The sequence below is a fragment of the Artemia sp. Qi Xiang Cuo genome, chromosome 6, assembly GCF_049724085.1.
Source record: "Artemia sp. Qi Xiang Cuo chromosome 6, ASM4972408v1, whole genome shotgun sequence".
NCBI lineage: Eukaryota > Metazoa > Arthropoda > Branchiopoda > Anostraca > Artemiidae > Artemia > Artemia sp. Qi Xiang Cuo.
This window is the reverse complement of record NC_142799.1, coordinates 37,752,259-37,780,042: the sequence shown is the minus strand read 5'-3', so window position 1 is coordinate 37,780,042 and position 27,784 is coordinate 37,752,259. Positions and strand designations below refer to the sequence as shown.

The 27,784-nt window shown below is 36.7% G+C and overlaps 1 protein-coding gene across 1 annotated transcript in view; it reads right to left on the bottom strand.

Annotated features, from left to right (window-relative positions):
* Positions 1–27,784, bottom strand: part of LOC148951192 (membrane metallo-endopeptidase-like 1) — a 130,355-nt gene that overhangs the window by 917 nt on the left and 101,654 nt on the right. The window contains exons 11-14 of the mRNA XM_089091022.1: positions 16,072–16,130; positions 14,691–14,742; positions 12,440–12,638; positions 9,889–10,050 (exon numbers count right to left, since the gene is read on the bottom strand). Of these exons, the coding sequence (XP_088947148.1) occupies positions 9,889–10,050; positions 12,440–12,638; positions 14,691–14,742; positions 16,072–16,130 (472 nt within the window). The remainder of the gene's footprint in view (positions 1–9,888; positions 10,051–12,439; positions 12,639–14,690; positions 14,743–16,071; positions 16,131–27,784) is intronic.

The following is a 27,784-nucleotide window of genomic DNA, read 5'->3' as shown; positions in this document are numbered from 1 at the left end:
GACAGTTGAACCCATAATAAATATTTTGAAGACCCAAACAAGACCAGTTTTGTATAAACCAGAGAGGAATACCCTAAAGTGTTAGGATATTTCAAGCTTTAGATTCAAGGCCTCAAAATACTGGAAACAAACTACTTTTAACTAAAAGGTTAGGGATTGGCTAAAAGGACAGAAAAAGGTGGCTAAGCGAATCAAAATCAAGTACCAAATTAAATAAAATGTACGGATCAGAGAAAAATCGGGGTAGTCATAACTCCTGGCTCTAGGAACTGAGTAAGTTTTCTTCTTTTTAACTAGGATAAAAGGCTACCAGTAGTCTGTCTAAATTTTCTTTGAATATAATACTTAGATAAAGTAGTGAACTTCTGGTACATTCCTGTTTCTTGGTCCAACCCAAAAGATCCTATTTGAATTAAATTAACATTTACATCTTTTAAGCCACTTCGACCCAAACTTTAGTTAGGGCGAAAATTCCCCTTTGAGAGTTGCCAATTGATTTATAAAGGCTTTGAACCTCACTGATGTTTTGAGGTTACCCCTTAGATCCTTTGTGATTAATTAAGAGATACGAGATCTACTTAAAATTGATTAGAGGCGGAGAGTACCCGCGTAGAAAACTTAAGATTCTTGTTAGATTTTTATTCTATTTTTGTGATTTGTCAAGTAAATGGTTTTGCAAACGTCTCATATTTGTCCGGCATCTGCGATGTTCTTCAACGCTCCTCATCAGAAATTATTCAATATATTTGGTGATATGGCAGAACAAGTTGGCCTATTTTTCCGAAATTCGAATTTGAAAGAACGTGTAAGCAGTACGTTTGTTGATTAATTTTTGCTTCTAGTTAAATTTTTAGCTACATTCAAGATTTAAGGTAGGTTTTGCCAAGCTGAAATTGAAGTATAATTTAATAATGAACGGACGTGATAGGTATGTTTTACTATGAGCCATTAAAAGTAAGGATACGTTTTATTGTCAATAAATACTGTTTCTCTACTAGAATGATTGAGATGTACGGGGAAAATTGCAACTTTATGATTATACGTACGGTATGACAAGAATGTTTTGTGAGCCTCTCAAAAGCATCTGAAGAGATTGGTGCTACTCATGTTCTAAAGCGATAAGCTTATAATGCACTTGAAACTCGGTTTTACCTAGGAAGGTCGGATTGAACCAAATGTGAGTTGAACCAGACACTAAAATCACTGACCTCACATGAAAAATTGTTATCTCTTCTACCCTGTAAAGCTATGTTGCTTCTAAACAAAATATTCATCGGTAAAGACGTTATCAAGAAAAATTATTGCAAGTAGACATGCAATTGTATAAGCTGTGCAACCGTGCATAGTCATTTCCCCCTTGCTGCTTAGAGAGGCTCTTCAAATACATCATCACTTTTCCTCCAAATTCTTGATTGATACCTTGAATTCGCTGAAGTTTTGCTCCTCCTATTCCGAAGTTCTGAGGTTTGAGAAAAATGTTGCCGTTTATTATGGACTTGAACTGCAATAAATTACTTCTGACTGTCTGGTCCAACCTCTGGCGGACAACGTTGATCACACTATATGTACTCCGGATGGTAGAAACACCTTTCGTAGCGTGTGTATAATTGTTGCTGTAACCCCGGGGCTAAAAGTCACCTCAAAATAAGGCCAAGTAGATTTACTTGAGCTCAGTTTTACCCAACAACACCCATTACTATTTAAATAGAACGTATCCCACGAAAAAGAAAATTGGTTTAAATTGTATATTTTATGAGTCCCATACCCCACCTGCTACAGAACTCCGCCTGTAAGTAATTACAGCCAGTCCCAAGCCTGGATAAGGATGAATGGTCTTGTGATGGTCTAGTAACCTGCCCTTGGAAAAGCTAACTATATAGAAACATCTAAATAGAGCCACAGTTTTTTTGTTTGTGTTATGATTTCTCAAAATGACCATGGACCAACCCCGGATTACCCGACGCTGAAAACACTGGAACGCCCCCAGAAAAAAATTTTAAATGCAAATTGCCCCATAAAACTTGTTTTTTGAATGTCAGAACCATGACCCAACTATTGAAAACCGAATAGGTAATGAAAGAAATGCATAATTACGGCCTGGATATACTAGCGCTCTTGGAGGTCTTTTGGATCGGAGCAGGCAAACGAAACCTGGATAAAGGGTATACTATCCTGCACAGGGGCCTCAAAAATAAAAAGTAGTGGGTGTGGCCATAAGGCTCTCAAAAACAAAACCCGTCTGAAGTAATAGCCCATCGCCCACCACCCTGGCCATCGCCCTATGTTCAGTGTTGCCAAGTTTTGAAGAAAAAACCTTCGGTGATGGGCCAATCTTTCGAATTGAGTCCAGTGTTGCCAAATTTTGTCTCCTATAACTTAAAGGACTATTAAAAATACTTTAATACAATTACTTCAGAGCAGAGGTGGTTCTAATGGGTCATATACTATTTTTAGGGATTGAACCATATCTGCTTGACTACTAGCTCATTTTAAAGCCCTTTTTTCTTTGATTCATAATATATACATCTTATCGCGTTTAAAAGTCTCAAATTTAATTTAGTTCCCCAATAAAGGTTTTCTAAGAAATTCAAAATCCTTGTTTTATAAAAGCTTTCGATGGCATTGCTTTGGCTATACAGTGTTTTTATGAAGTGAAAATAGTAGCCACAAATTGGAGCACCATCACAATTGGCTCACAGCAGAGGATATCCCAAGGGGTCAGACACTATTTTTGGGGACTAAACCAAATTACAGAGGTCAAAATAACCAAAATCAAAGAGGTCAAAATAACCAAACAAAAGATAAGCCGATTATAAATAAAGCTCTTCAAATAAGAGTCCACTGGGAAATCACTCACAATGCAAAACAGGTTTTTATCCAAAAAAGAGTTCTTTATACCACAAGCTCTAGATCAAGACAGTTATCTTGGGAACTTCAAAAGGGGCTCATTCGATTGGAAATAGAAAGGGCTGATGCCCTTTTTAAAAAAAATATCCCAAGAGGTCAGACACTATTTTTGAGGACTAAACCAAATCTGCTTGACTAGTAGCTCATTTTAAAGCCTTTTTTTTTTTTGATTCTTAATATACATCTTACCGAGTTTAAAAGTCTTGAATTGAATTTAGTTCCCAAATAAAGTTTTTCTAGGATTGTGTGACGCTGCTCAAGCCACAATAGTGGCTTAATAATACGTCATACGTTCTTACTATTTCTACGTTTGTTCATAATGTTATTCAAATATGGTAAATGCCTGTTAAGTATGATGTAATTATTAGTTGAAAAATAAAGTCATCATCTTGTTGTAACAATGTCAAAATCCTTGTCTTACAAAAAATCGTTCGATGGCCTTGATTTGGTTTATTATGCCCTATACAATATTTTTATGAAGTGAAAAACAATAGCTCTCAGATTTTTCATAAATTCAATATTTTCGTCATTGCTACAACTCTTTGCGAATTTCTTAGTTAACCAGGGCGATTTTCTTATTGCCCTAGTCTTAAAATTCCATCTGCATATTATATACGTCTTATCACGTTTAAAGGCCACGGATTCAATTTAGTTTCCAAATATATTTTTTTTTTAAATTCAAAATCCTTGTCCTTGTGTGACTTTCTTATTTAACCAGGGTAGTTTTCTTATCGCCCTAGTCTTAAAATTCAATCTATAAGGTCAAAGAATGAGAAAAAGGCTCCTATTCTTGTCAAAAACGTGGAGTGCTGTCATCAGAAAGATGATACGTTTCAAATGAACTGTCACTCGCCACAAATTGGAGCACAATCACAATTGGCTCACAGCAGAGGGAATTCTAAGGGGTCAGACATTTTTTTTTTTACAAAACCATATCTGCTTGACTAGTAGCTCATTTTAAAGCCCTTTTTTCTCTGATTCATAATATATACTTATTACCGTATTTAAAAGTCTTGAATTCAATTTAGTTCCCAAATAAAAATTTTCTAAGGTTTTCAAAATTCTTGTGTTGCAAGAAAGTGGGGATGGCCTGGCTTTGGCTTATTATGCCTTACACAGTGTTTTATGAAGTGAAAAAGAATAGTCCTTGGATTTATTATGGATTTCAATATTTTCTCCATTGTTACAGCTCTTTGTGACTTTCTTATTTAACCGGGGCGATTTTCTTATCTCCCTGGTCTTAAAATTCCGTCTATAAGGTTAAAGAATGAGAAAAAGGTTCCTATTCATGTTGAAACGTGGCACCACCCTGAAGTAATAGCCCATTACGGAAATAATTCGAAAAAACAATTTATTTCTGAGGGAAGTAAAAAGTAAAGTTGAAAATTAAAACGAACAAAAATTTTTACTTCACAGCCTATCAAGCACAAATCAATAACAGTAATGCAAATAAATAAACATTTGATATTTTCCTTTGTTTGTAATATTACAGAAAACTAGCGCAGCCCTTTCCCCAGGGACTATGGAGAGTCTTACCATAACCAAAACCAAAGATTTTGACATTTGAACTATTTTGAGGAAAATACTTATCTCAAAATTGAGATTGGATGACTTCGGGAGGAGGGGGCCTTCAGGGAGGGGGGGGGGGCTAGTTGCCCTCCAAAATTTCCGGCCACTTAAAACGGGCAATAGCAAATTTAGTTTTTGTTCGAATGAGCTATTACACACCTCTCTGTGATGTTCTGGTCACCCCCTAGCCCTGCTAGGAAAAAAAAAGAAAAGACGGGAGACTGATCAGTGTTACCCATTAAAAAACGTCATTTTCCTAGTTTTTCAAGGTAGGGGACTGTTATTGGCTTATATAGGGCTTTCAACCATACTGATTCCAACGGTTCAACTTTCATTTTGATCTGACTTTTTTTCCGAGTGGTTTCAGGCTTTTTTGTGAAATCAAAATAGATTCTTTTCCGCAATAAACTTTTACTTTTAAGACAAAGCGAAATAGTCGGCACCATTCCTAAATCAGTGTTACAAAGCAATTTTCTTTCACTAGGCAGTTTTTTTTCCAAACGCATGTTTTTGAACTTTCGGTTACAATGGGCTGTGGTTCGCTCTTTACTAGGCTGCAGCTACCGCTGTAACCATGACTCCTGTTTTTATTATTGTGATTTTTCAGCCGTAATGCTGCGAGCCATAATGTGAGATTGATTGTATAGGACGAAAAATGCTTTTTCCTTATTCCCATCACCACCTCAAGGTCAAATAAATTTTGGAGGGTAATCATTCGATCCTGAATCAGTGTTACATAGCAATTTTCGTGCACTAGGTAGTTTTTTTCAAAACGCGTTTTTTAACTTTTGTTAACAAAAGTTAAACTAAGAAAGTCAAAAAGAGTTGTAGCAATGAAAAAAATATAGAATTCTATGACAAACCTAAGAGCTATAATTTTTCTATTCCTAAAAACATTTTATAGGGCATAATGAGCCAAAGCAAGGCCGTCAAACGCTTTCTTGCAAGACAGGGATTTCGACATTCTTAGAAAAACCTTATTTGGGAACTAAATTCAATTCAAGACTTTTAACCGCGGTAAGACGTATATATTAAGAAAAAAGGGCTTTAAAATGAGCTACTAGTCAAGCAGATGTGGTTAAGTCCCAAAAAGTAGTGTCTGACCCCTTAGAATCTCCTCTGCTGTGAGCCAATTATGATTATCCTCCAATCTGTGGTGAATGACAGTCTGTTTGAAATGTCTCATCTGTCTCATGACAGTACTCCACGTTTTGACAAGAATATGAAATATTTTCTCATTCTTTGACCTTATACATGGAATTTTAAGACTAAGGCGATAAGAAAATCGCCCTGGTTAAATAAGATAATCACAAAAAGTTGTAGTAATGAAAAAGATATTGATTTTTCATTATTGTTCATTTGAAATGTCTCATCTGTCTGATGACAGTACTCCATGTTTTGACAAGAATATGAAATATTTTCTCATTCTTTGACCTTATACATGGAATTTTAAGACTAGGGCGATAAGAAAATCGCCCTGGTTAAATAAGATAATCACAAAAAGTTGTAGTAATGAAAAAGATATTGATTTTTAATTATTGTTCATTTGAAATGTCTCATCTGTCTAATGACAGTACTCCATGTTTTGACAAGAATATGAAATATTTTCTCATTCTTTGACCTTATACATGGAATTTTAAGACTAGGGCGATAAGAAAATCGCCCTGGTTAAATGAGATAATCACAAAAAGTTGTAGTAATAAAAAAGATATTGATTTTTCATTATTGTTCATTTGAAATGTCTCATCTGTCTAATGACAGTACTCCATGTTTTGACAAGAATATGAAATATTTTCTCATTCTTTGACCTTATACATGGAATTTTAAGACTAGGGCGATAAGAAAATCGCCCTGGTTAAATGAGATAATCACAAAAAGTTGTAGTAATGAAAAAGATATTGATTTTTCATTATTGTTCATTTGAAATGTCTCATCTGTCTAATGACAGTACTCTATGTTTTGACAAGAATATGAAATATTTTCTCATTCTTTGACCTTATACATGGAATTTTAAGACTAGGGCGATAAGAAAATCGCCCTGGTTAAATAAGATAATCAAAAAAAGTTGTAGTAATGAAAAAGATATTGATTTTTCATTATTGTTCATTTGAAATGTCTCATCTGTCTGATGACAGTACTCCATGTTTTGACAAGAATAGGAAACTTTTTCTCATTCTTTGACCTTATAGATGGAATTTTAATACTAGGGCGATAAGAAAATCACCCTGATTAAATAAGAAAGTCACAAAGAGATGTAGTAATGAAAAAATATCGAATTTTATGAAAAATCTAAGGGCTATTATTTTTCACTTCATAAAAACACTGTATAGGGCATAATAAGCCAAAGCAATGCCATCGAAAACTTTTTTGAAAAACAAGGATTTTGAATTTCTGAGAAAAACTTTGTTTTGGAACTAAATTGAATTCAAGACTTTTAAACGCGGTAATACGTATTTATTATGAATCAGAGAAAAAACGGTTTTAAAATGAGCTACTAGTCAATCAGATATGGTTTAATCCCTATAAATAGTATCTGACCTTTTAAAATCTCCTCTGCTCTGAAATAATTATCCCTAAAATTTTTAATAATCCTTTAGGCTATAGGAGACAAAATTTGCCAAGACTGTACTCAATTTGAAAGATTTGGCGATCACCGAAGGATATTTTCTTCAAAACTTGGTAACATCGAACATGGGGCGATAGCCAGGGCGATGGGGGATGGGCTGTTACATCATGTTGTTCAAAACATTCTAAAAAGCGTTGACAAATTGGACCCCATTAACGAAAGGTTCATCACAGCTCCATTTGCGGGTAACAACGCAAAGCTAACCGCAATAGAATCCTACTCACCCACAAATGACGCGGATGACGCAGTGAAAGATAGCTTTTACAAGACCCTTCAAGTGGTGACAAAAGATATTTCCAGTCATGATTTAATTTGTTTTGCTGACGACTTCAATGCCAAAGTAGGGAATAATAGATCTTATTGCCCATAGGTACTTGGAAGCGAAGGATTCGGGGAGATAAATGAAAACGGAACTCTGCTAGTGGTCTTTGCTCTTACAAATGAACTAGTGATTGGGGACACCATATTTGTACATAAACTATCCACAAATATTCTTGGAACTTCCCTGTCAGGACCTTTTAATCAAATGAAAATAAGAAAGTTCAGTCTGCAAGATGTGAGATCTATCAGAGGTGCTGATGTGGTGCCTGATCATGCCTTAATGATAGCAAGGATAGTGTTGACCCTAATGTCACACCGAAGATAAGGTCCAAAGAAAACCCAACCTTTGACTCCTCGAAGCATTCCACGGAGGAAGTTCGAAATATTTTCGCCGTTACATTCTCTAACAAATTTGAAGCCAATCTTTCAGATGTTGACACTGAATCAACCTGGAATGTCATCAAAAAGGTTTACAATCAGACGGCTGCTGCAACGCTTGAGTAGGCTAAGAGACCAAAAGACCATTGGTTATCAGAGACGACCTGGAACCTGATTGGTGAGTGTCGTAACTTAAAGCTGCAGCTCCCAAAAGGTGGTGAAAACAGCGACACAGTTCTGAAGAACCAAATGCACAAAGACAAAGATAAACAAGTCAAAAGGAGTGGAATTGGGGGGGGGGGGGGGACTCATCCTTTTGGATAAAAAAGCTGTCATGGCGGAGGAAGCGGCGAAACACGGTGACTCCAGAGCCGTATTTAAGATTACCACTGAAAGTGTGGGAAAATACCGAATCGTAAACAGACCAGTTAAAGATGCAAATGGAAAAATTGTCTCAGAAACAGCAGAAATATCTGCAGTATGGCCCTTGCATTTCGAGAAGATTCTGAACAGACCCTGCCTAGTGGATCCCTACAACCCTTTTCTTGAGCCTGTAAATCAACTCCGAAGAACCTTGTGATGCAGAAGTTCGACAGGCAGCCCACAGGCTTAAGAATATCAGAGTAGCTAGAACTGACAGAATAAAAACCGAGATGATAAAAACATCACTGAAAACCTCTATGAATGTGTGTGGCTGAAACATTTTGCTAGTATCTGGAAGCGTGAAAAGGTACCCAATGATTGGACAAAAAGTACGCTCACCAAAATTTTCAAGAAAGGAGACGCGAAAAATTGTTGCAACTGCAGAGGCGTTAGTTTTTTTATCTATTCCTGCTAAACTCATCTCACAAATTATTCTTCAGAACATCCAAACAGTCCTCGATAAACACCTACGGGACGACCAGCATGGTTTCTGGCCGGCCCATTCTTGCACGCGATTTCAAATGTACCTGATTTTCATACCTGACTTCGAGAAAGCCTTTGACTCCATGGATCAAGACTCGCTATGGAAAATCATGCGATACTATGGAATTTTGATAAAATAGTGGCCCTAATTGTTGCATTATATGAAAACACAGAATGATGTGTTCGGACTCAAGAAGGCTATATTCGATATTTCTGTATCATGTCCGGCGTAAAACAGGGGTGTATTCTTTCTCCCTTCCTCTTTGTCCTCGTTGTCGACTATATACTCATTAATTGTACAGGGTTCGGCATACAAACTGGAAAAGGTATGCAGCTAGCCAACCTGGATTTTGCTGACGATATTACCTTAATGGAAAGTAACAAGATCGAACCCCAGGATCTCCTTAATAATATCCGTCAAAATGCTGGAAGACATGGCCTCAAGATCAACACAGAGAAGACAAAGAGCATGGCAAAAACTAATTCACCCAAAGTAATAAGTTTTACTTTCTGAACTGGATGCTGGAATTTCGTCGAGTAGAGAATGTCATGATGATTTTCGGTTCTATTTAAATGACACCTTCTCCCTGATTTCGAGTGTGCGTCAGAACGACAAGGAATACAAGGGATCAGTCCACCTGAATTGAGATTATTTAAGCCTTTGTAAAATACCCATCCTAGAACGTGAACTTCATTGACACCTTATTCAGGTTGTATCTTACTATAAATATATTTTTGTCAGTCATACAAATATTTCATCACAACATTAGTGGAGAGAAATCATTGTTCCTATTCCATTAAGAAAATTAATAGGTGGAATATTTTAATTTTTGTAAGCGTTAAATATCATTCAGCATACTTCATTATTTAGATTTTGCCAACTGCAACGGTACTATTAGGGTACGCAGGAAACTCTCAAGCGGAGGAGACCAGGCTCTAAAAATGCAATTTTCATCTTCTGAAGCTCAAGTTACAACTTGAGCTTGTAGAATTCGGTCTTGATTAAACTTTATGTACAATGTTATTCGACATATCTGACAAGTTTCAGCCAAATATCAGTTTGACACGTCTCGCTGCAGTCAATTGTTAACTGACGGCGTAGTTTTTGCAGAACTATATTATTAGGCATATGCTGCTTGAAAGCAAAAGATTTAAGAAGGGTTTAAGTTGGCATGACCTACATTGGCATAAGATACAAAGAAAAGCTGTTCTGTTGTGAGATCAAGTCCTGGTAAAGTCGGCTCAGGCCCATTGATTGATACAAATCTTTGATATGCTCTATACGCCTCTCGAAGTCCACCATTGTCGGCAATATTTTCTCCCTGTGTTGTAACTCCGTTTACCTAGAGATAAAATTAAGTTAGTTTGAACAAATATTGCAAATTTTCTAATTATGGTAATATGAAAAGTTATCATCATCTTATCTGCTCTATAAGCTTCTTGAACTAAATCATTGTCAGCATATTTCTCGTCCTCAGTTTAGCCAAAGAGAAAATTATCAGTATATGCAAGAAAACATAAATTGGCCATATAATATTTTGAATATTTCTACAAACTTTTCTAAAACTATTGCAATGACAAGGACTTCATAAGGTCAAATTTTATTGGTACAGTATTTTGTTTGCAGTGAAGCGCAAAATGAGGCTCTAAAATTTATCAGGCTTAGATGGCCTTAGCCCTTCTCCTGTTAGTGATAGTTTCTGTTTGTTTCAGATTCGATTGATTATTCACTGTAATTTCTGTTAGTTTGGGGTCTAACATATTCATTGCTAGTGACTTTTGTTTAATTCAAATTAATTATTGGCTATTTAACTTAAAATAAGCTATTATATTCAAACTAGTTAACAAAGTGTATTTGGATTTAGTTCATCGTCCTTCTTAAGATTCCCTGAAAGTTTCAACTTGATGCCTCAGCTGTTCCTGAAAAATTGCAGACACACCCTTTTGAAAAACATGATAATAATTTTTTTTATTAGGTTCAATACCTCCTCAACAATCCCTATAAAGTTTCATTTTAATATCTGTAGCTGTTCCTGAAATGCTACCGATGCAACTTTATGACAGCATGGATATCCTTTGTGACTTTAAATGACATTAGAACTTAGAATATTGATTTGAACAAGCATTTTTTTTAATAATTTGCAACTACAGACTATGGATCGTCACATGCGTGATCCTTCTCCGGAAAAATAAGAAACTTTCCATTTCAAAGGAAGCACAATAGCGCTGCTTAAGTAAAGAGCAATGTGGACACACTGTATTATCTTCCTTTTTTAGACCAGGGCACTTCGTATCAAAGGAGTTGTCACAGAAACTTCGAAAAGGGATCAATTCGATTGGAAATCGAAAGGGCTAGGGTTTCTAATAGTCAAAAGTGATTGGAAGGCAACTAAAGGGTTGTAAGTTATGCCCCCCCCCTAAACCTCATATTTTCCAGAAATGTATCTGCTAGACATTTTGAGATGCCATTTGTTATAGTAGAAACTTTGAAAAAGGCTCATTCGATTGGAAACTGAAGAGGCTAGTGCCTTCCTCTTTTTATAGTAAAAAAAGGATTGGAGGGGAACTAACCCCCTTCCATGCCCACTATTTCCCCAGACAGGTCCTATAAAAATTTGAAATAGCCATTTTGTTCAGCGTAGTTAAAAAGTCCGTAAATTATTGCTTTTAGAATGACAAAACCCCTCAAAGCCCTCAAGGGTTGTAAGTCATTCATGGCATCGGGACATATATGGTTTTTACAGAATGGGTGGTCGTATAAACTTTGGAGGGCAATCATTGGATTGGTAATCAGAATTCCTAGTACCTTCTATCAGATTTATAGTGATCGGAGGTTGGATACCCCCCCCCCCCCACATACACACACCTTGAATTTCCCAAAATGCATCTGATAGAAATTTTGAGATGGTCATTTATTGTCTTAGAAACTTTTAAGAAGGCTAATTTGATTGAAAATTGAAGGAACTAGTGCCCCTTTTAATAGTCGAAAAGGATTGGGTTGGAGTATAACTCAAATAGAGGAAACATTAACATGATTAGGGCAGATAACCACCATGCGTTTTCAAGAACAGAATATAATTTACGCTTTACTGAAAAAAAAAGAAATTACCGTGGATTATCAGTTTAATTGACATATATTGACATTTATTCCTTAAATTTTTGATATTTTTTTTTATTTATGAAAGTAACAAAAGAGAAAACATTTAACATTTTCTTAATAAAGCGCAAATTAAGTTCTGGCCCTGAGAGGGCATGGGAGTTATCATCCCTACTCATGTTAATTTTTGCTTGTTTGAGTTTGAATCAGCTATTTATTGTAATATCGGTTCGTTTTGGGTTTCATTTATTTATTGATAGTGATTTGCGATTTACTTTTCTTTGAAAACTTGTTTTGTGGAAAAATTTTTTAAATTTTTTACCTCAAGACTTCGTTTTAGTTCCAATTTCTATTGACAAGGATCACTCTGTACTTATAGTTTGCTAATACGACCCGTTGATCCAAGAATCTCTTACTTACGAGGTTGGCTACTAATCCCTACTAAGTCCTGATTCACATTCAATAATGCTTTGTGAATAATAATCATAACTAAAAAGTGCACCCCCTAAATACTTATTGATACGTATTGTATAGTATATATTGTACTTATTGTATAATATTAAATAATTATTGTCTGGCCCTTTTCATATTCTGAGGTCTTATAGCTAAAGGGAGTGAAAAACAAAAATACATACATTCATTTGTACTTCCTCGGCGAAATAATTCCCATATTGGTCGATGAAACATTGTTTTTTTTCGTTGAAATTATTCAAGGTTGAATTGTCCCACCATTGTTGGATATTGCCAAATTTGTCGTGTTGACTTCCCTGGTCATCAAACCCGTGTGTAATTTCATGACCAACAACAACGCCAATGGCACCATAGTTCAAAGTACTAGATTATTATAAGAAATAATTATTATGAAAAAAATTACGGGAAAACAAAAGAAAGAAAGTTTTAAAAAAAATAAATAAATCCTTTACTATTTTTGTATCAAATATTGTGTTTTTACATACTTGGGTAGCAAAATGCCGTATTTGTGGCAACGTTGAAATGCACCTTCATTAGTTCTAAGTAATTTTGATTTTTAAAAACTACTTACTAATTTCGTTTTAATAATTTGTTATTGACAAGTTGTGCCGCCACATATTTATGGCAAAAAACCGGTATTTTAGGAAGATTTAAAGCAGTAACTCTTTTATAGAAACTTGTAATCTCTCTCTTAAGCACAGGTTGATAACTTAAAGCTTTTTACTGATAGAATGTTTGTTTGTACAGGCACTATATATTTCTTTGTTTCAAATTTGCACTTAATAATCAGAACCTCGCCAACCCTTGATTCTTCTTTTTTGAAATTCTGTTGATTTAATTACTGTTTGAAAAACTAAACTGTCATTCACAAGACAAGAAGTGTGTTATTCAGTGTTTCGGAAAAGAAAACAACAAATATAATGTGAAATGGATTATTCGCTTTGAAAAGCTTCAGTCAAAATATAACCAATCCCTTTAGCATAATTTGCGGTTCAGTTATGCATTGGGATTTAGGGACAGGTGTTCGATAGATATTAAAAATTTTTTGATGGATTTAGGCACTTTTCTGACGAAAAAAGAATCGTACATCATCTAGTCCCATTAAATAGCAGTCACAGCACTTCTTACTGTCCTCATACGTACAGGACCTCAGTCTGAGAAAAAGCAATGGGGATCATGACTACCACTCCTTTGTATTTCAGTTTTCGTGCTTGATATCTCGGAAAGCACCTGTAGACCAATACACATGAGATTCTAAAAAAACCGAGACATAACTAGCAAAAAGTTCAGAGTCAGTTGGAGCGAAACCTGGTCTCCATAGAAAATTAGCTTGCGTCAATAGCTGGATCAAGCCAAAAACGAAGCTCGGTCTATCTGAATTTGTCCTTCTTTTTGTTTAGATTGCTATGGAGACGCTATCACATTATCACTTTACTAGAATCAAATTCCAGACCCTACAGGAAGTCGCTGAAACTGAGTCCCAAATCTCAGTCCCGCATTACCAAGAATAGATCAATCCCACTGCACCAGCACAGGGCTCAATTTGGACTCATCTCCATCTTCTTGTGTCAAATTTGTATGCTCAAAAACGTAAATTCAAGAAGGAGAATAAACAAACATATGATACACAGAAAGACATTCGTTCTTAACAAAGTCAACGCCAGTTCGGTTGACTAGAATGAAAATATGAAAATAAGAGTCAGTTTATTAGTTTGAGACTAAATCCTGTACAAAACATTAGGTTTTAATGTAAAAGAGGTGAAATTACAACACATAATAATCCACCAATCCCTAATAGTTAGGCTAATTCATATTCTTTTAAGTTTTCAGGTCGCTCTTTACTTTCTTTTTGAAATAGTTGGTTTCCTGTGGTCTCGTTGTTTAAAAGACCATGATTCTCTTGCCTTTTGAAAATACCAGAGTAAATTCCATTGGCCGTTAGATAAAATACACCTATACTAATGTACAGAATATACATTATCTAAAGACAAGCTGAGGCTGCAAGAAAACGAGTATCGAATTGCAACCTAAACAACAAAATAAGATTAATTGTTTTCGTTTAGTGTAGTTGACAGACTAATTCAAATCGAAAGAAACAGACAATTGTGATTTCAGCAAGATTTTTTTTTTCATCTCATAAAATATATGACGATTTGACTAGAATTTTTTCGAAAACACATCCCTGAAATCTCAAACAGAGCAAAATGAGCTGGACTTTGAACTTGTGCGAAGAAATAGCAAATCAGGGATCCCCACTTTAAGACACTAGTTTAGGACCCTAACGTTGACAACCAAAAATTCACAAAAAAAGGGAATCAGAATTTAGAATCTAATAGTAAATTTTAAGATACAATTATCAAGGGAAAAGATCCATTGTCAGAAAATATAAAAGCACTAACGGATTAGAATACGCACCGGAGTCTACCTGTACCAAAGAATGGTGGTTGGAGAATTCCAGCAGGAAATGCTGAAAAAGAAAATATAAAAATTAAATACTGCAGCCAAGAAATATCCTGAAGTAAGATGAGTAAAGGATATGAATATCTGAGTTTACAATAAACGTACATAAGAAATATCAAAAAGTAATACTACTAAGCCTTTGTCCAGTAAAAAAAAGCAAAACAACATAAATTGTTTTTAATTATGAAAAAAACAAACAGTTTTCTGATAAATCTAGAGTTGCATAAGAGACTTGAGTCTTACGACCAAAAGATCAATGAGACTGAAGTTAACTAGGTATGACCGAGAGAAAGGCCTGCATTGTTATTCAAGTGCAAGAAACTTATATATTATTCATGAAATTCTATATAAATCGTCGAGTTCTTTTTTCGACTACATGTCAAATTAGTGAATTTAAAAAGGAAAATTTTTTCCCCTCTTATATTATTTATAGTTAAGGCCAATAGAGAGGTTCTTAAATTTAGTTTTTGCTTCACCTATCTCTTGACAAGCTTCCATCTCCTAAAACGTAACGTTTTCCTATTTATGACGGTCGCACACGCGCAAAAAAAGTTCAGTATTTATTAACTATGAGACTAAATTCATAGAAAAAATCTTGGCAAAACACAAATACTCAGATATTATTTACCCCAAAATTGTACTTTTTGAGCGGGTGTCTGTGATAGATTTTAATAAATATAGTTGAGATAGCAAATTACTAAAATATTTGAACGAAAGTCTAACCCTTAAACTAATTCTGAACTAGTTAAATGTATCACAGAAAACAGGGAGCGTCTCAGAGGTCTCAATAGTAGAATATGAAAATGATGAATTTAAATAAATTGTGTTTAATTAATAGATAAACCAACAGAAAAGCTGCCAGTAATATTTTGAATATTGTATTGATTTTTAGTAACAACAACATGAACCAAATAGCTTAACATCAGCTACATCAGCAAACACAAGACAAACAGCGCAGAAACAACAACCTAAAACATATAGCCTAATATTAGCTAAATTACCAAAACAAAACAAACACCACAGAAACAACAACACAAAACAAACAACTTAAGATTAGTTAAATCAGCTTAATTCTTGCTTTTCTCCCTATTCCTACCCAAACATTGTATCTAAGATATTATTGGAGCCTGAAGCTCAAAAAACAGTAATTATAACTTTTTTTGATACTAAAAAAATGTATTATGTTAAACTGGCGTTAAACAAAACGGAAACATTCAAGACACATTCTTTAATTTTTACAAATTTATTTGAAATTTACTTTGTGTGACATAACAAATTTTGAATCACCAAAACTACTCTTTATACGTAATTTAGCTGGATATACTATAAAACTTACAAATTGAGTTATATTCTGGTGAATAGAAAGCATTCACAATCGATGGGGGTGTAATCCACCTGAAATGAAAGAAAATAAAATACAAACTCTCTTTAAACGAAGGTATTCCACCCTCATTTATTTATTATTATTTCCTTATAATATTCTTATACGAGTATTTTGTTCGAATTTTCCTTGATTTTAATGAAGTTCCTGTCACAGGGGATAGCTGAGAAGGGTTGGAAGTTTAAATCTCCAAAATTGATTATAAAACAGGTTGAGCCCATACGAAAAGACTAAAAAGATTCTTCAACGATCTTTTGCTGATGGATGTTTGGAAAATAAGACAGACTTTGTGAAGAGAACTTTCCCTGTTTCGGGAATTCTAAGAACCAAACTGTTTTGGTAAACGATTTCTTACTAAAATTGCACCACTTCTGTCTTGTACTATTATTAGACATGTTCTTTTTTTCTAGTGTTTCAACAATCCTGTGGGAGACCTATACTAAAATTTTTTGTTGACTTTATTCACCAATAAAAAGCGAAACGTTGAATGAGGGAATTTTTGGTGAATTTTAATTCCGAGAATGAAGCAATTGGAAAGTATAAGAGCCAAAGTTATGAATTCATACATCTAAGAAATGATCAAGGAACTAGTTTTGCGTTCGATATTTTTGTTTTTTAATTTTTTGCTTCTTTTAAACACAAAATACTATTTTACTCCTTTTTATGTAGAATACCGTTTAAAATATTTAATGCTATCTCAAACCTTGTAAATAGCTACTAAAATAATTCAGTAGTTCAATGTTAATGCTTTGTATACTTAAAAAAGATGTTGCTCAAAATTGTCATCAATAATTGGGGCTGTGGAAACACTTCTACATAATCGGCTTATAAAAACCTTTTTTTATGTAAAAAGTACGAATTTGTACTTAATTACGTTTATCCTCTGTTACAAACACGAAAAAGTGTAAATAGGCTTGTAATTCAAGCTTGACGAAAAATACATGAAAAAAATGAACTTCCTACAGAATACCTTATTTTACCAATTTTACTTACCGAGTATTTATTTTACGGTCATTTTACAACACCATATTAACAAAATACGTAGCAAATAAGAACTTTGAAAAAGTTTCAAGATCATAGGAGCAAGACAGACCCGTCCATCTTACTTGTTGTCTCTATGGTCCATTTTACTCTAAACCTGCTTTTTCGGAATTCTTCAAAATTACAACATAAGAAGGCGCTGCGATAAAATATTTAATGTCTCAAATACACTCTTAGACCCCCATTTTTGCAATAAAAAGTACCAGGCCACAAAGCAGAGCATAATAAACATCAGAAAAGAAAAGTATTCACCTCAAAAGCCGGTTTAGAAAATGCGAAAACCAATTAAAATATTTTTTTTCGAAGACAGGTTTGCCTTCAACTTTCTAGCTTTGCTCCAAAACTTGCCACTAGATATTCGTTGTGTCTACCTCTACAACTAATAGAAGGGTGACGCTCAAGTTGAGCAATGAAAAAAGGTCGGTCTTGCCCCCGGGTTGTGCAAATTTTGTTCTGGCCTTGGGAAGGCATAGGGGTTTTACACCCAACTTGTGTTAATTTCTGCTCGTTTTGAGTTTGACTCGGTTATTTAGTGTAATCTCTGTTCGTTTTGGGTTTCATTTATTTATCGATGCTGATATGTAGTAGTTTCACGCTTGGTAGATAATTTTATTTTATTTTTGATCATTTTTGTTTAATGGAGTTCTTTACTTTTCTTAAAAAACTTATTTTGTGGAAAAAGTTTTTTTTACGTAATCTTTATAAGTGAGCAATAATTGTGCATATGTGGACCAATATGTAAGTATGTTCTCGGTCTGCATGTTCTCTGATCAGCTTTGATGCAGACCTGGCCCTCTGAAAAATAAGTCTTGTTAATTTTTCTGCGAGCAATAAAAATCTGAGAAAAATCCCAGTAAAAGCCAAATGATTTTGCCAAAGATTGACGTTTGATACAAGAAAATCAGACTATAAATGTAGGAGATATTGAGCTTTAAGTTGAAATTATCCCAGGGTTCCTGACTCTCTCCTATGCTATTTTGATTTGGTTAAATTTTCAGAGCAGAAGTAGCCTCTAAAGTTTGAAAATAATGACCTCAATCATTCTTGGGATGCTGCTGAGATGCCTTGGAGGGGAAGGGGAATTAGTTGCACTCCAATCACTTTCGACTATTAAAAATGGCATCAGCCCTTTCTATTTTCAATCGAATGAGCCCCTTTCGAAGTTCTCACGACTACTCCTTCGATACGATGTGCCCTGGTCTAAACAACAACAACAACAAAAAATGTCACCAATCACTTTCGACTATTAAAAAGGGCACTAGCCCTTTGAATTTCAAATCGAATGAGCCCTTTTCCGAAATTTCTATGACAACACCTTCTATAAAAACCTTATATGCCCACAGGCCATAACTTAAAACCCTTACCCTGAGGGCTGTGGCGGAGTATCCTCCTCAAAAACAAATTTTCTATCAGTAAATCAACTACGCTGAACAAAATGGTTATCTCAAAATTTTTATTGGATGTGTTTTGGGGAATGCTGGGTGTGGGGGGGGGCTAGTTTCCCTCCAATCACTTAATACTATTAAAAACGGCACTAACCCTTTGAATTTCCGATCGAATGAGCTTTTTTTAAGTTTCTACGAAAACACCCTCTATAAAAACATTACATGCCCCCTGGGCATAGCTTAAAACCCTTGCCCTGAGGGTTGTGGGGGAGTGTCCTCCTCAAAAATATATTTTCTATCTGGAAATCAACTAGGCCTACACTAAACAAAATGGCTATCTCAAAATTTTGATTGGATGTGTTTGGGGGAATGATAGGCGTAGGGGGGAGGGGCTAGTTGCCCTCCAATCGCTTTCGACTATTAAAAAGGGCACTAGCCCTTTGAATTTCCAATCGAATTAGCCTTGTTTGAAGTTTTTATGACAACACTTTCTGTAAAAACCTTATATACCCCAGGGCATAACTTAAAGCCCTTGCCCTGAGCGTTGTGGGGGAGTGTACTTCTCAAAAACATATTTTCTATCTGGAAATCAACTATCCTACGCTGAAAAAAATGGCTATCTCAAAATTTTGGTTCGATGTGCTTAGGTGAATGATAGGCGTGGGCGGGGGGGGGGGGGGGGGGCCTAGTTTCCCTCAAATTACTTTTGACTATTAAAAAAGGCACTAGCCCTTTGAATTTCTAATCGAATGAGCCTGTTTTGAAGTTTCTATGAAAACACCTTCTATAAAAAACCTTATATACCCCAGGACACAACTTAAAACCCTTGCCCTAAGGGTTGCGGGGAAGTGTCCTCCTCAGAAACCTACTTTCTATCTGAAAATCAACTACGTTGAACAAAATGGCGATCGCACAATTTTGATTGGATGTGTTTAGGGGAATGATGGGCGGGGAGGAGGGGCTAGTTGCTCTCAAATCACTTTCAACTATTAAGAAGGGCATTAGCCTTTTGAATTCCCAATCGAATGAGCCTGTTTTGAAGTTTCTACGACAACGCCTTCTATTAAAACCTTATGTGGCCCCAGGACATAACTTAAAACCCTTGCCCTGAGGGTTGAGGGGGGGGGGGGGTCCTCCTAAAAAACATAATTTCTATCTTGAAATTAAATAGCCTACACTGAACAAAAGGGCTATCTCAAAATTCTGATTGGATATGTTTGGGGGAATGATGAACGTGGGGGGTAGTTGCTCACTTTCAAATATTAAAAAGGGCACTAAACCTTTGGATTCCCAATTGAATGAGCCTGTTTTGAAGTTTCTACGACAACAGCTTCTATAAAAACCTTATATACCCCCAGGGCATAACTTAAAACCTTTGGCGGGCGTGAGAGGAGCGTTAGTCGCTATCCAATCCCTTTCGACTATTAAAAAGGGCACTAGCCCTTTGAATTTCAAATCGAAAGAGCCTGTTTTGAAGTTTCTACGACAACGCCTTCTATATGAACCTTTTATACCCCCAGGACATAACTTAAAAATTTTGCCCAGGGGGTTGCGGGGGAGTGACCAAATCAAAAACATATTTTCTATCTGGAAATCAACTAGCCTACGCTGAACAAAATGGCTAACTCAAAATTTTGATTGGATGTGTTTGGGGGAATGATGGGCGTGGGAGGGGGGGGGGGAGGCTAGGTTCCCTCCAATCCCTTTCGACTATTAAAAAGGGCACTAGCCCTTTGAACTTCCAATCGAATGAGCCTGTTTTGAAGTTTCTACGACAACGCCTTCTATAAAAACCTTATATGCCCCCAGGGCATAACTTAAAATCCTTGCCCTGAGGATTGTGGGGGTGTGTCCTCCTCAAAAACGTATTTTCTATTTGGAAATCAACTAGGCTGAACAAAATGGGTATCTCACAATTTTGATTGGATGTGTTTAGGGGAATGATGGGCCGGGGGGGGGGCAGTTGCCCAACAATCACTTTCGACTATTAGAAAGGGTAGTAGCCCTTTGAATATCCAATAGGATGAGCCTATTTTGAAGCTTCTAGAACAACGCCTTCTATAAAATCCTTATATACCCCTAGGGCACAACTTAAAACCCTTGCCCTGAGGGTTGTGGGGGAGTGTCTTCCTCAAAAACATATTTTCTATTTGGAAATCAACTACGCTGAACAAAATGGGTATGTCACAATTTTGATTGGATGTGTTTAGGGGAATGATGGAAAAAGGGGGGCTAGTTGCCCTCCAATCACATTAGACTATTAAAAAGGGCACTAGCCCTTTGAATTTCCAATCGAATGAGCCCTTTTTGAATTTCCTACGACAACGCGTTATATAAAAACCTTATGTGCCCCCTGGGCATAATTTACAACCCTTGCACTGAGGGCTGTGGGGGAGGGTTCATCCTCAAAGACCTAATTTCCAAAACTTAAAACTATGTTAAATAAAATGGCAAATCAAATCTCAAAGTTTTGATTAGATGTGTGTTTGGGGAAAAGGTGGGCGTGAGAGGGGGGTTAGTTGCCCTCTAATCACTTTTGACTATTTAAAAGGGCACTAGCCGTTTGAATTTCCAATCGAATGAGCCTTTTTAAAGTTTCTACGACAACGCTTTCTATAAAAAACCTGATATACACCCAGGGCAAAACTTACAACCCTTGCCCTAAGGGGACTGTCCTCAAAAACATAATTTTTATTTGGAAATCAACTACACTGAACAAAATAGCTATCTCAAAATTTTGATGTGTTTTGGGAAATGTTTGGCGTGGAAGGGGTGTTATTCAGATTTCGACTATTAAAAAGGTCACAAGCAACTCCAATTTCCAATTGAATGAGCACTTTTCGAAGTCTCTACTACAACTTCTTCGATACGTGCCGTGCTCTAAAGGAAAAAATTAATAGATAATAAATTGTGCCAACATCGTTCTTATATTCCCCCAGGGCATAACTTGTAAACCCTGGCCCTGAGGACTGTCGGGAGTGTCCTCCTCTTCACTTAGTCCCTGTTTCTTGTCTCGTTCTCGAGTGTCCCCGTTCTTTAGTTAGGCAGCGCGATCGTACTACCTATGATTTATGCAACAATTTTCTATATAAACCTTATATGCCCCCAGGGTAAAACTTAAAACCCTTGCATTGAGGGCTCTGAGGGTATTGTCATTCTAAAAGACCTAATTTCCAGAACTTTTAACTACGTTCAACAAAATGGCTATCTCAAAAATTTGATTGGATGTGTTTTGGAAAATGGCGGGCGTGAGAGGGGCTTTAGTCGCTATACAATCACTTTCAACTATTAAAAACGGCACTAGCCCTTTCAATTTTCAATTGAATGAGCTCTTTTGAAGTTTCTACGACAGCACTTTCAACAAAACTTTATATGCCCTAGGGCATAACTTACAACCCTTGCACTGAGGGCTCTGAGGGGGTTATCATGCTAAAATACCTAATTTCCAGAACTTTCAACCACGTTGAACAACATGGATATCTCAAAATTTTGATTGGATGTGTTTGGGAAAATGGTGGGCGTGAGAGGAGCGTTAGTCGCTATCCAATCACTTTCAACTTTTAGAAAGTCACTAGCCCTTTCAATTTCCAATCGAATGAACCCTTTTGAAGTTTCTACGATAACGCTTTAAATAAAAACTTCATATGTCCCAAGGGCATAACTTACAACCCTTGCCCTGAGGGCTGTGGGGGGAGGGGTGGTCACCCTTAAAGACCTAATTTCCAAAACTTTCAACTACGTTGAATAAAATGGCTATCTAAAAATTTTGATTGGATGTACTTTGGGGAAAAGGTGGACGTGAGAGGGGGGTTAGTTGCCCTCAAATCACATTTGACTATTAAAAAGGGTACTAGCCCTTTCAATTTCAAATCGAATGTGCCCATTTTCAAGTTTTTACGACAAATATATCAATAAAAAAACCTTATATACCCACCGGGCATAACTTATAATCCTTGCTCTAAGGGTTGTGGAGTAGTGTCCTCCTTAAAAATATGACTTATAATCCTTGCTCTAAGGGCTGGGGAGTAGTTTCCTCCTTAAAAATATGTTTTCTAACTGGAAATCAAATATGCTGAACAAAATGGCTATCTCAAAATTTTTATCGAATGTGTTTTGAGGAATGATGGGTGTGTGGGGGGGACTAAGTGCCCTCCAATCACTTTCGACTATTAAAAAAGGCACTAGCCCTTTGAATTTCCAATCGAAAGAGCCTTTTTTGAAATTTCTACGTCAACGCCTTCAATAAAAACCTTATATTCCCCTAGGGCATAACTTAAAACACTTACCCCGAGGGTTGTGGGAGAGTGTCCTCCTCAAAAACATATTTTTATCGGGAAATCAACTACGCTGAACAAAATGGCTATCTCAAAATTTTGATTGGATGTGTTTGGGGGAATTATGGGCGTGGGGGGGCTAGTTGCCCTCCAATCACTTTCGAATATCAAAAAGGGTACTAACCCTTCGAATTTCCAATCGAATGAGCCTGTTTTGATGTTTCTACGACAAAGCCTACTATAAAAACCTTATATTCCCCCTGGGTATATCTTAAAACCCTTGCCTTGAGGGTTGTGGGGGAGTGTCCTAATCAAAAACATATTTTCTATCTGGAAATCAATTACGCTGAACAAAAAGACTATCACAAAATTTTGATTGGAGGTGTTTAGGGGAATGATGGGCGTGGGGGGGGGGCTAGTTGCCCTCTAATCACTTTTGACTATTTAAAAGGGCACTAGCCGTTTGAATTTCCAATCGAATGAGCCTTTTTAAAGTTTCTACGACAACGCTTTCTATAAAAAACCTGATATACACCCAGGGCAAAACTTACAACCCTTGCCCTAAGGGGACTGTCCTCAAAAACATAATTTTTATTTGGAAATCAACTACGCTGAACAAAATAGCTATCTCAAAATTTTGATGTGTTTCGGGAAATGTTTGGCGTGGAAGGGGTGTTATTCAGCTTTCGACTATTAAAAAGGGCACAAGCCACTCCAATTTCCAATTGAATGAGCACTTTTCGAAGTTTCTACGACAACTTCTTCAATACGTGCCGTGCTCGAAAGGAAAAAATCAATAAATAATAAATTGTGCCAACATCGTTCTTATATTCCCCCAGGGCATAACTTTTAAACCCTGGCCCTGAGGACTGTCGGGAGTGTCCTCCTCTTCACTTAGTCCCTGTTTCTTGTCTCGTTCTCGAGTATCCCCGTTCTTTAGTTAGGCAGCGCGATCGTACTACCTATGATTTATGCAACAACTTTCTATATAAACCTTATATGCCCCCAGGGTATAACTTAAAACCCTTGCATTGGGGGCTCTGAGGGGATTATCATCCTAAAAGACCTAATTTCCAGAACAATCAACTACGTTGAACAAAATGGATATCTTAAAATGTTGATTGGACCTGTTTTGGAAAATGGCGGGCGTGAGAGGGGCTTTAGTCGCTATCCAATCACTTTCAACTATTAAAAAGGGCACTAGCCCTTACAATTTTCAATTGAATGAGCTCTTTTGAAATTTCTACGACAGCACTTTCAACAAAAACTTTATATGCCCCAGGGCATAACTTACAACCCTTGCACTGAGGGCTCAACGGGGTGATCATCCTAAAAGACCTAATTTCCAGAACTTTCAACTACGTTGAACAAAATAGATATCTCAAAATTTTGATTCGATGTGATTCGATGTGAGAGGAGCGTTAGTCGCTATCCAATTTCTTTCAACTATTAAAAAAGTCACTAGCCCTTTCAATTTCCAATCGAATGAGCCCTTTTGAAGTTTCTACGACAACGCTTTCAATAAAAACCTTATATGTCCACAAGGCATAACTTACCACCCTTACCCTGATGGAGGTGGAAGGAGAGATTGTCACACTCACATACCGAATTACCACAACTATCAACTGTGTTAAACTCAATTAATATCTAAAAGTGTGGATTGGAAATGTTTGGGAAAACGGTGGGCGTGAGAGGGGGGTTAGTTGCCCTCAAATCACTTTTGACTATTAAAAAGGGCACTAGCCCTTTGAATTTCCAATCGAATGAGCCCTTTTTCAAGTTTTTACGACAAATATTTCAATAAAAACCTTATATACCCCCAGGGCATAACTTATAATCCTTGCTCTAAGGGTTGTGGTGTATTGTCCTCCTTAAAAATATGGCTTATAATCCTTGCTCTAAGGGTTGTGGAGTAGTGTCCTCCTTAAAAATATGTTTTCTATCTGGAAATCAACTATGCTGAACAAAATGGCTATCTCAAAATTTTTATTAAATGTGTTTGGGGTGTGTTTGTGTTTGGGTGTTTGGAACGATGGGTGTGTGTGGGGGGGGGACTAGGTGCCCCCCAATCACTTTCGACTATTAAAAAGGGCACTATCCCTTTGAATTTCCAATCGAAAGAGCATTTTTTGAAATTTCTACGACAACGCCTTCAATAAAAACCTTATATTCCCCTAGGGCATAACTTAAAACCCTTGCCCCAAGGGTTGTGGGAGAGTGTCCTCCTCAAAAACATATTTTTATCGGGAAATCAACTACGCTGAACAAAATGGCTATCTCAAACTTTAGTTTGGATGTGTTTGGGGGAATTATGGGCGTGGGGGGGGCTAGTTGCCCTCCAATCATTTTCGACTATCAAAAAGGGTACTAACCCTTCAAATTTCCAGTCGAATGAGCCTTTTTTATAAGTTTCTACGACAAAGCCTACTATAAAAACCTCATATTCCCCCTGGGCATACCTTAAAACCCTTGCCCTGAGGGTTGTGGGGGAGTGTCCTAATCAAAAACATATTTTCTATCTGGAAATCAATTACGCTGAACAAAATGACTATCACAAAATTTTGATTGGATGTGTTTTGGAAAATGGCGGGCGTAAGAGGGACTTTAGTCGCTATCCAATCACTTTCAACTATTAAAAAGGGCACTATCCCTTTCAATTGAATGAGCTCTTTTGAAGTTTCTACGACAGCACTTTCAACAAAACTTTATATGCCCTAGGGCATAACTTACAACCCTTGCACTGAGGGCTCTGACGGGGTTATCATCCTAAAAGACCTAATTTCCAGAACTTTCAACTACGTTGAACAAAATGGATATCTCAAAATTTTGATTGGATGTGTTTGGGAAAAGGTGGGCGTGAGAGGAGCGTTAGTCGCTATCCAATCACTTTCAACTTTTAGAAAGTCACTAGCCCTTTCAATTTCCAATCCAATGAGCCCTTTTGAAGTTTCTACGACAACGCTTTAAATAAAAACTTTATATGTCCCCAGGGCATAACTTACAACCCTTGCCCTGAGGGCTGTGGGGGGAGGGGTTGTCACCCTTAAAGACCTAATTTCCAAAACTTTCAACTACGTTGAATAAAATGGCTATCTAAAAATTTTGATTGGATGTCTTTGGGGAAAAGGTGGACGTGAGAGGGGGGTTAGTTGCCCTCAAATCACATTTGACTGTTAAAAAGGGTACTAACCCTTTGAATTTCAAATCGAATGTGCCCTTTTTCAAGTTTTTAAGACAAATATTTCAATAAAAACCTTATATACCCCCAGGGCATAACTTATAATCCTTGCTCTAAGGGTTGTGGAGAAGTGTCCTCCTTAAAAATATGTTTTCTATCTGGAAATCAACTATGCTGAACAAAATGGCTATCTCAGAATTTTTATTGAATGTGTTTGGGGGAATGATGGGTGGGTGGGGGGGGACTAGGTGCCCTCCAATCACTTTCGACTATTAAAAAGGGCACTAGCCCTTTGAATTTCCAATCCAAATAGCATTTTTTGAAATTTCTACGACAACGCCTTCAATAAAAACCTTGTATTCCGCTAGGGCATAACTTAAAACTCTTGCCCCGAGGGTTGTGGGAGAGTGTCCTCCTCAAAACAAATTTTTATCGGGAAATCAACTACGCTGAACAAAATGGCTATCTCAAAATTTACATTGGATGCGTTTGGGGGAATTATGGGCGTGGGAGGGGGGGGGGGGGCTAGTTGCCGTCCAATCACTTTCGACTATCAAAAAGGGTACTAACCCTTCGAATTTCCAATCGAATGAGCCTGTTTTGAAGTTTCTACGACAAAGCCTACTATAAAAACCTTATATTCCCCCTGGGCATACCTTAAAACCCTTGCCCTGAGGGTTGTGGGGGAGTGTCCTAATCAAAAACATATTTTCTATCTGGAAATCAATTACGCTGAACAAAATGACTATCACAAAATTTTTATTGTATGTGTTTGGGGGAATGATGGGTGTAGGGGGGGGGGGCGAATTGCACTTTAATCACTTTTGACTATTAAAAAGGGCACTAGTCCCTCCAATTTCCTATCGAATGAGCCATTTTCGAAGCTTGTACGACAACTCCTTCGATACGAAGTGCCCGGGTATCTAGAAAAAAACACCTTGGGGCTTTACACTGAAACTAACTGTTTTTGTTTTTTTCTTTGGCATTATCCAGTTTTCACAGAGTACTCTGAACTAGCATGTTAGGGGAAAATTAACTTATATAGTTTTCTTTACTTCAAAACTGTAAATGTAACATAGAATATATATGAACATGATTTGTTATGATCAACAGTTCTATCTTGAAAGAAAAATTAGACCCCTAGAAGCTCGAATCTTAAAAAACTACCTAGTTGCATACATGAGTCAGTTGATTGTCTCCATTATCAAGCAGTTCGTGCTAACCAGTGATCCTAGAAGATCAGGAGAGGAATCACTTGATTGGAAATCAGAAGTTCTAGGGCTCTTTTCAAGTGACCAAAAATATTAAAGGGCAGCTAGCCTCCCACGGCCCTATTTTCCCCAAAGTCGTCCTATAATAATTTGGAGACAACCAGTTTGTTCAACTTAATCAAAACAACTAATAACTATGTCTTTGAGGATGAATTAACGCCCACACCACAGGGGAAAGGGCTGCAAGCCATAAATTTTGCACACTTTTGCATAGTCCGGACGAAATTTTCCTAGGGGATTTTCAGTGAGGATAGAACTCTCCAGGAGAAATTTTCTGGGGATGGGAGTATTTTACATGGGAGGAACTTTACTTTGAGAAATTTTCTGTGGGAAGAGGGAATTTCCCGTGACGAGAAGTGGGATTTCTCGGCTTGATGGGTAGCGCTAAGTAAAGAACGATGTTAACACAGTGTATTATTTATTATTTTTTTTTTAGACTAGGTCACTTTGTATCGAAGAAGTTGTCGTAAAAACTTCAAAAAGGGCTAATTCAATTGGAAATTGAAGGGGCTAGTGCCC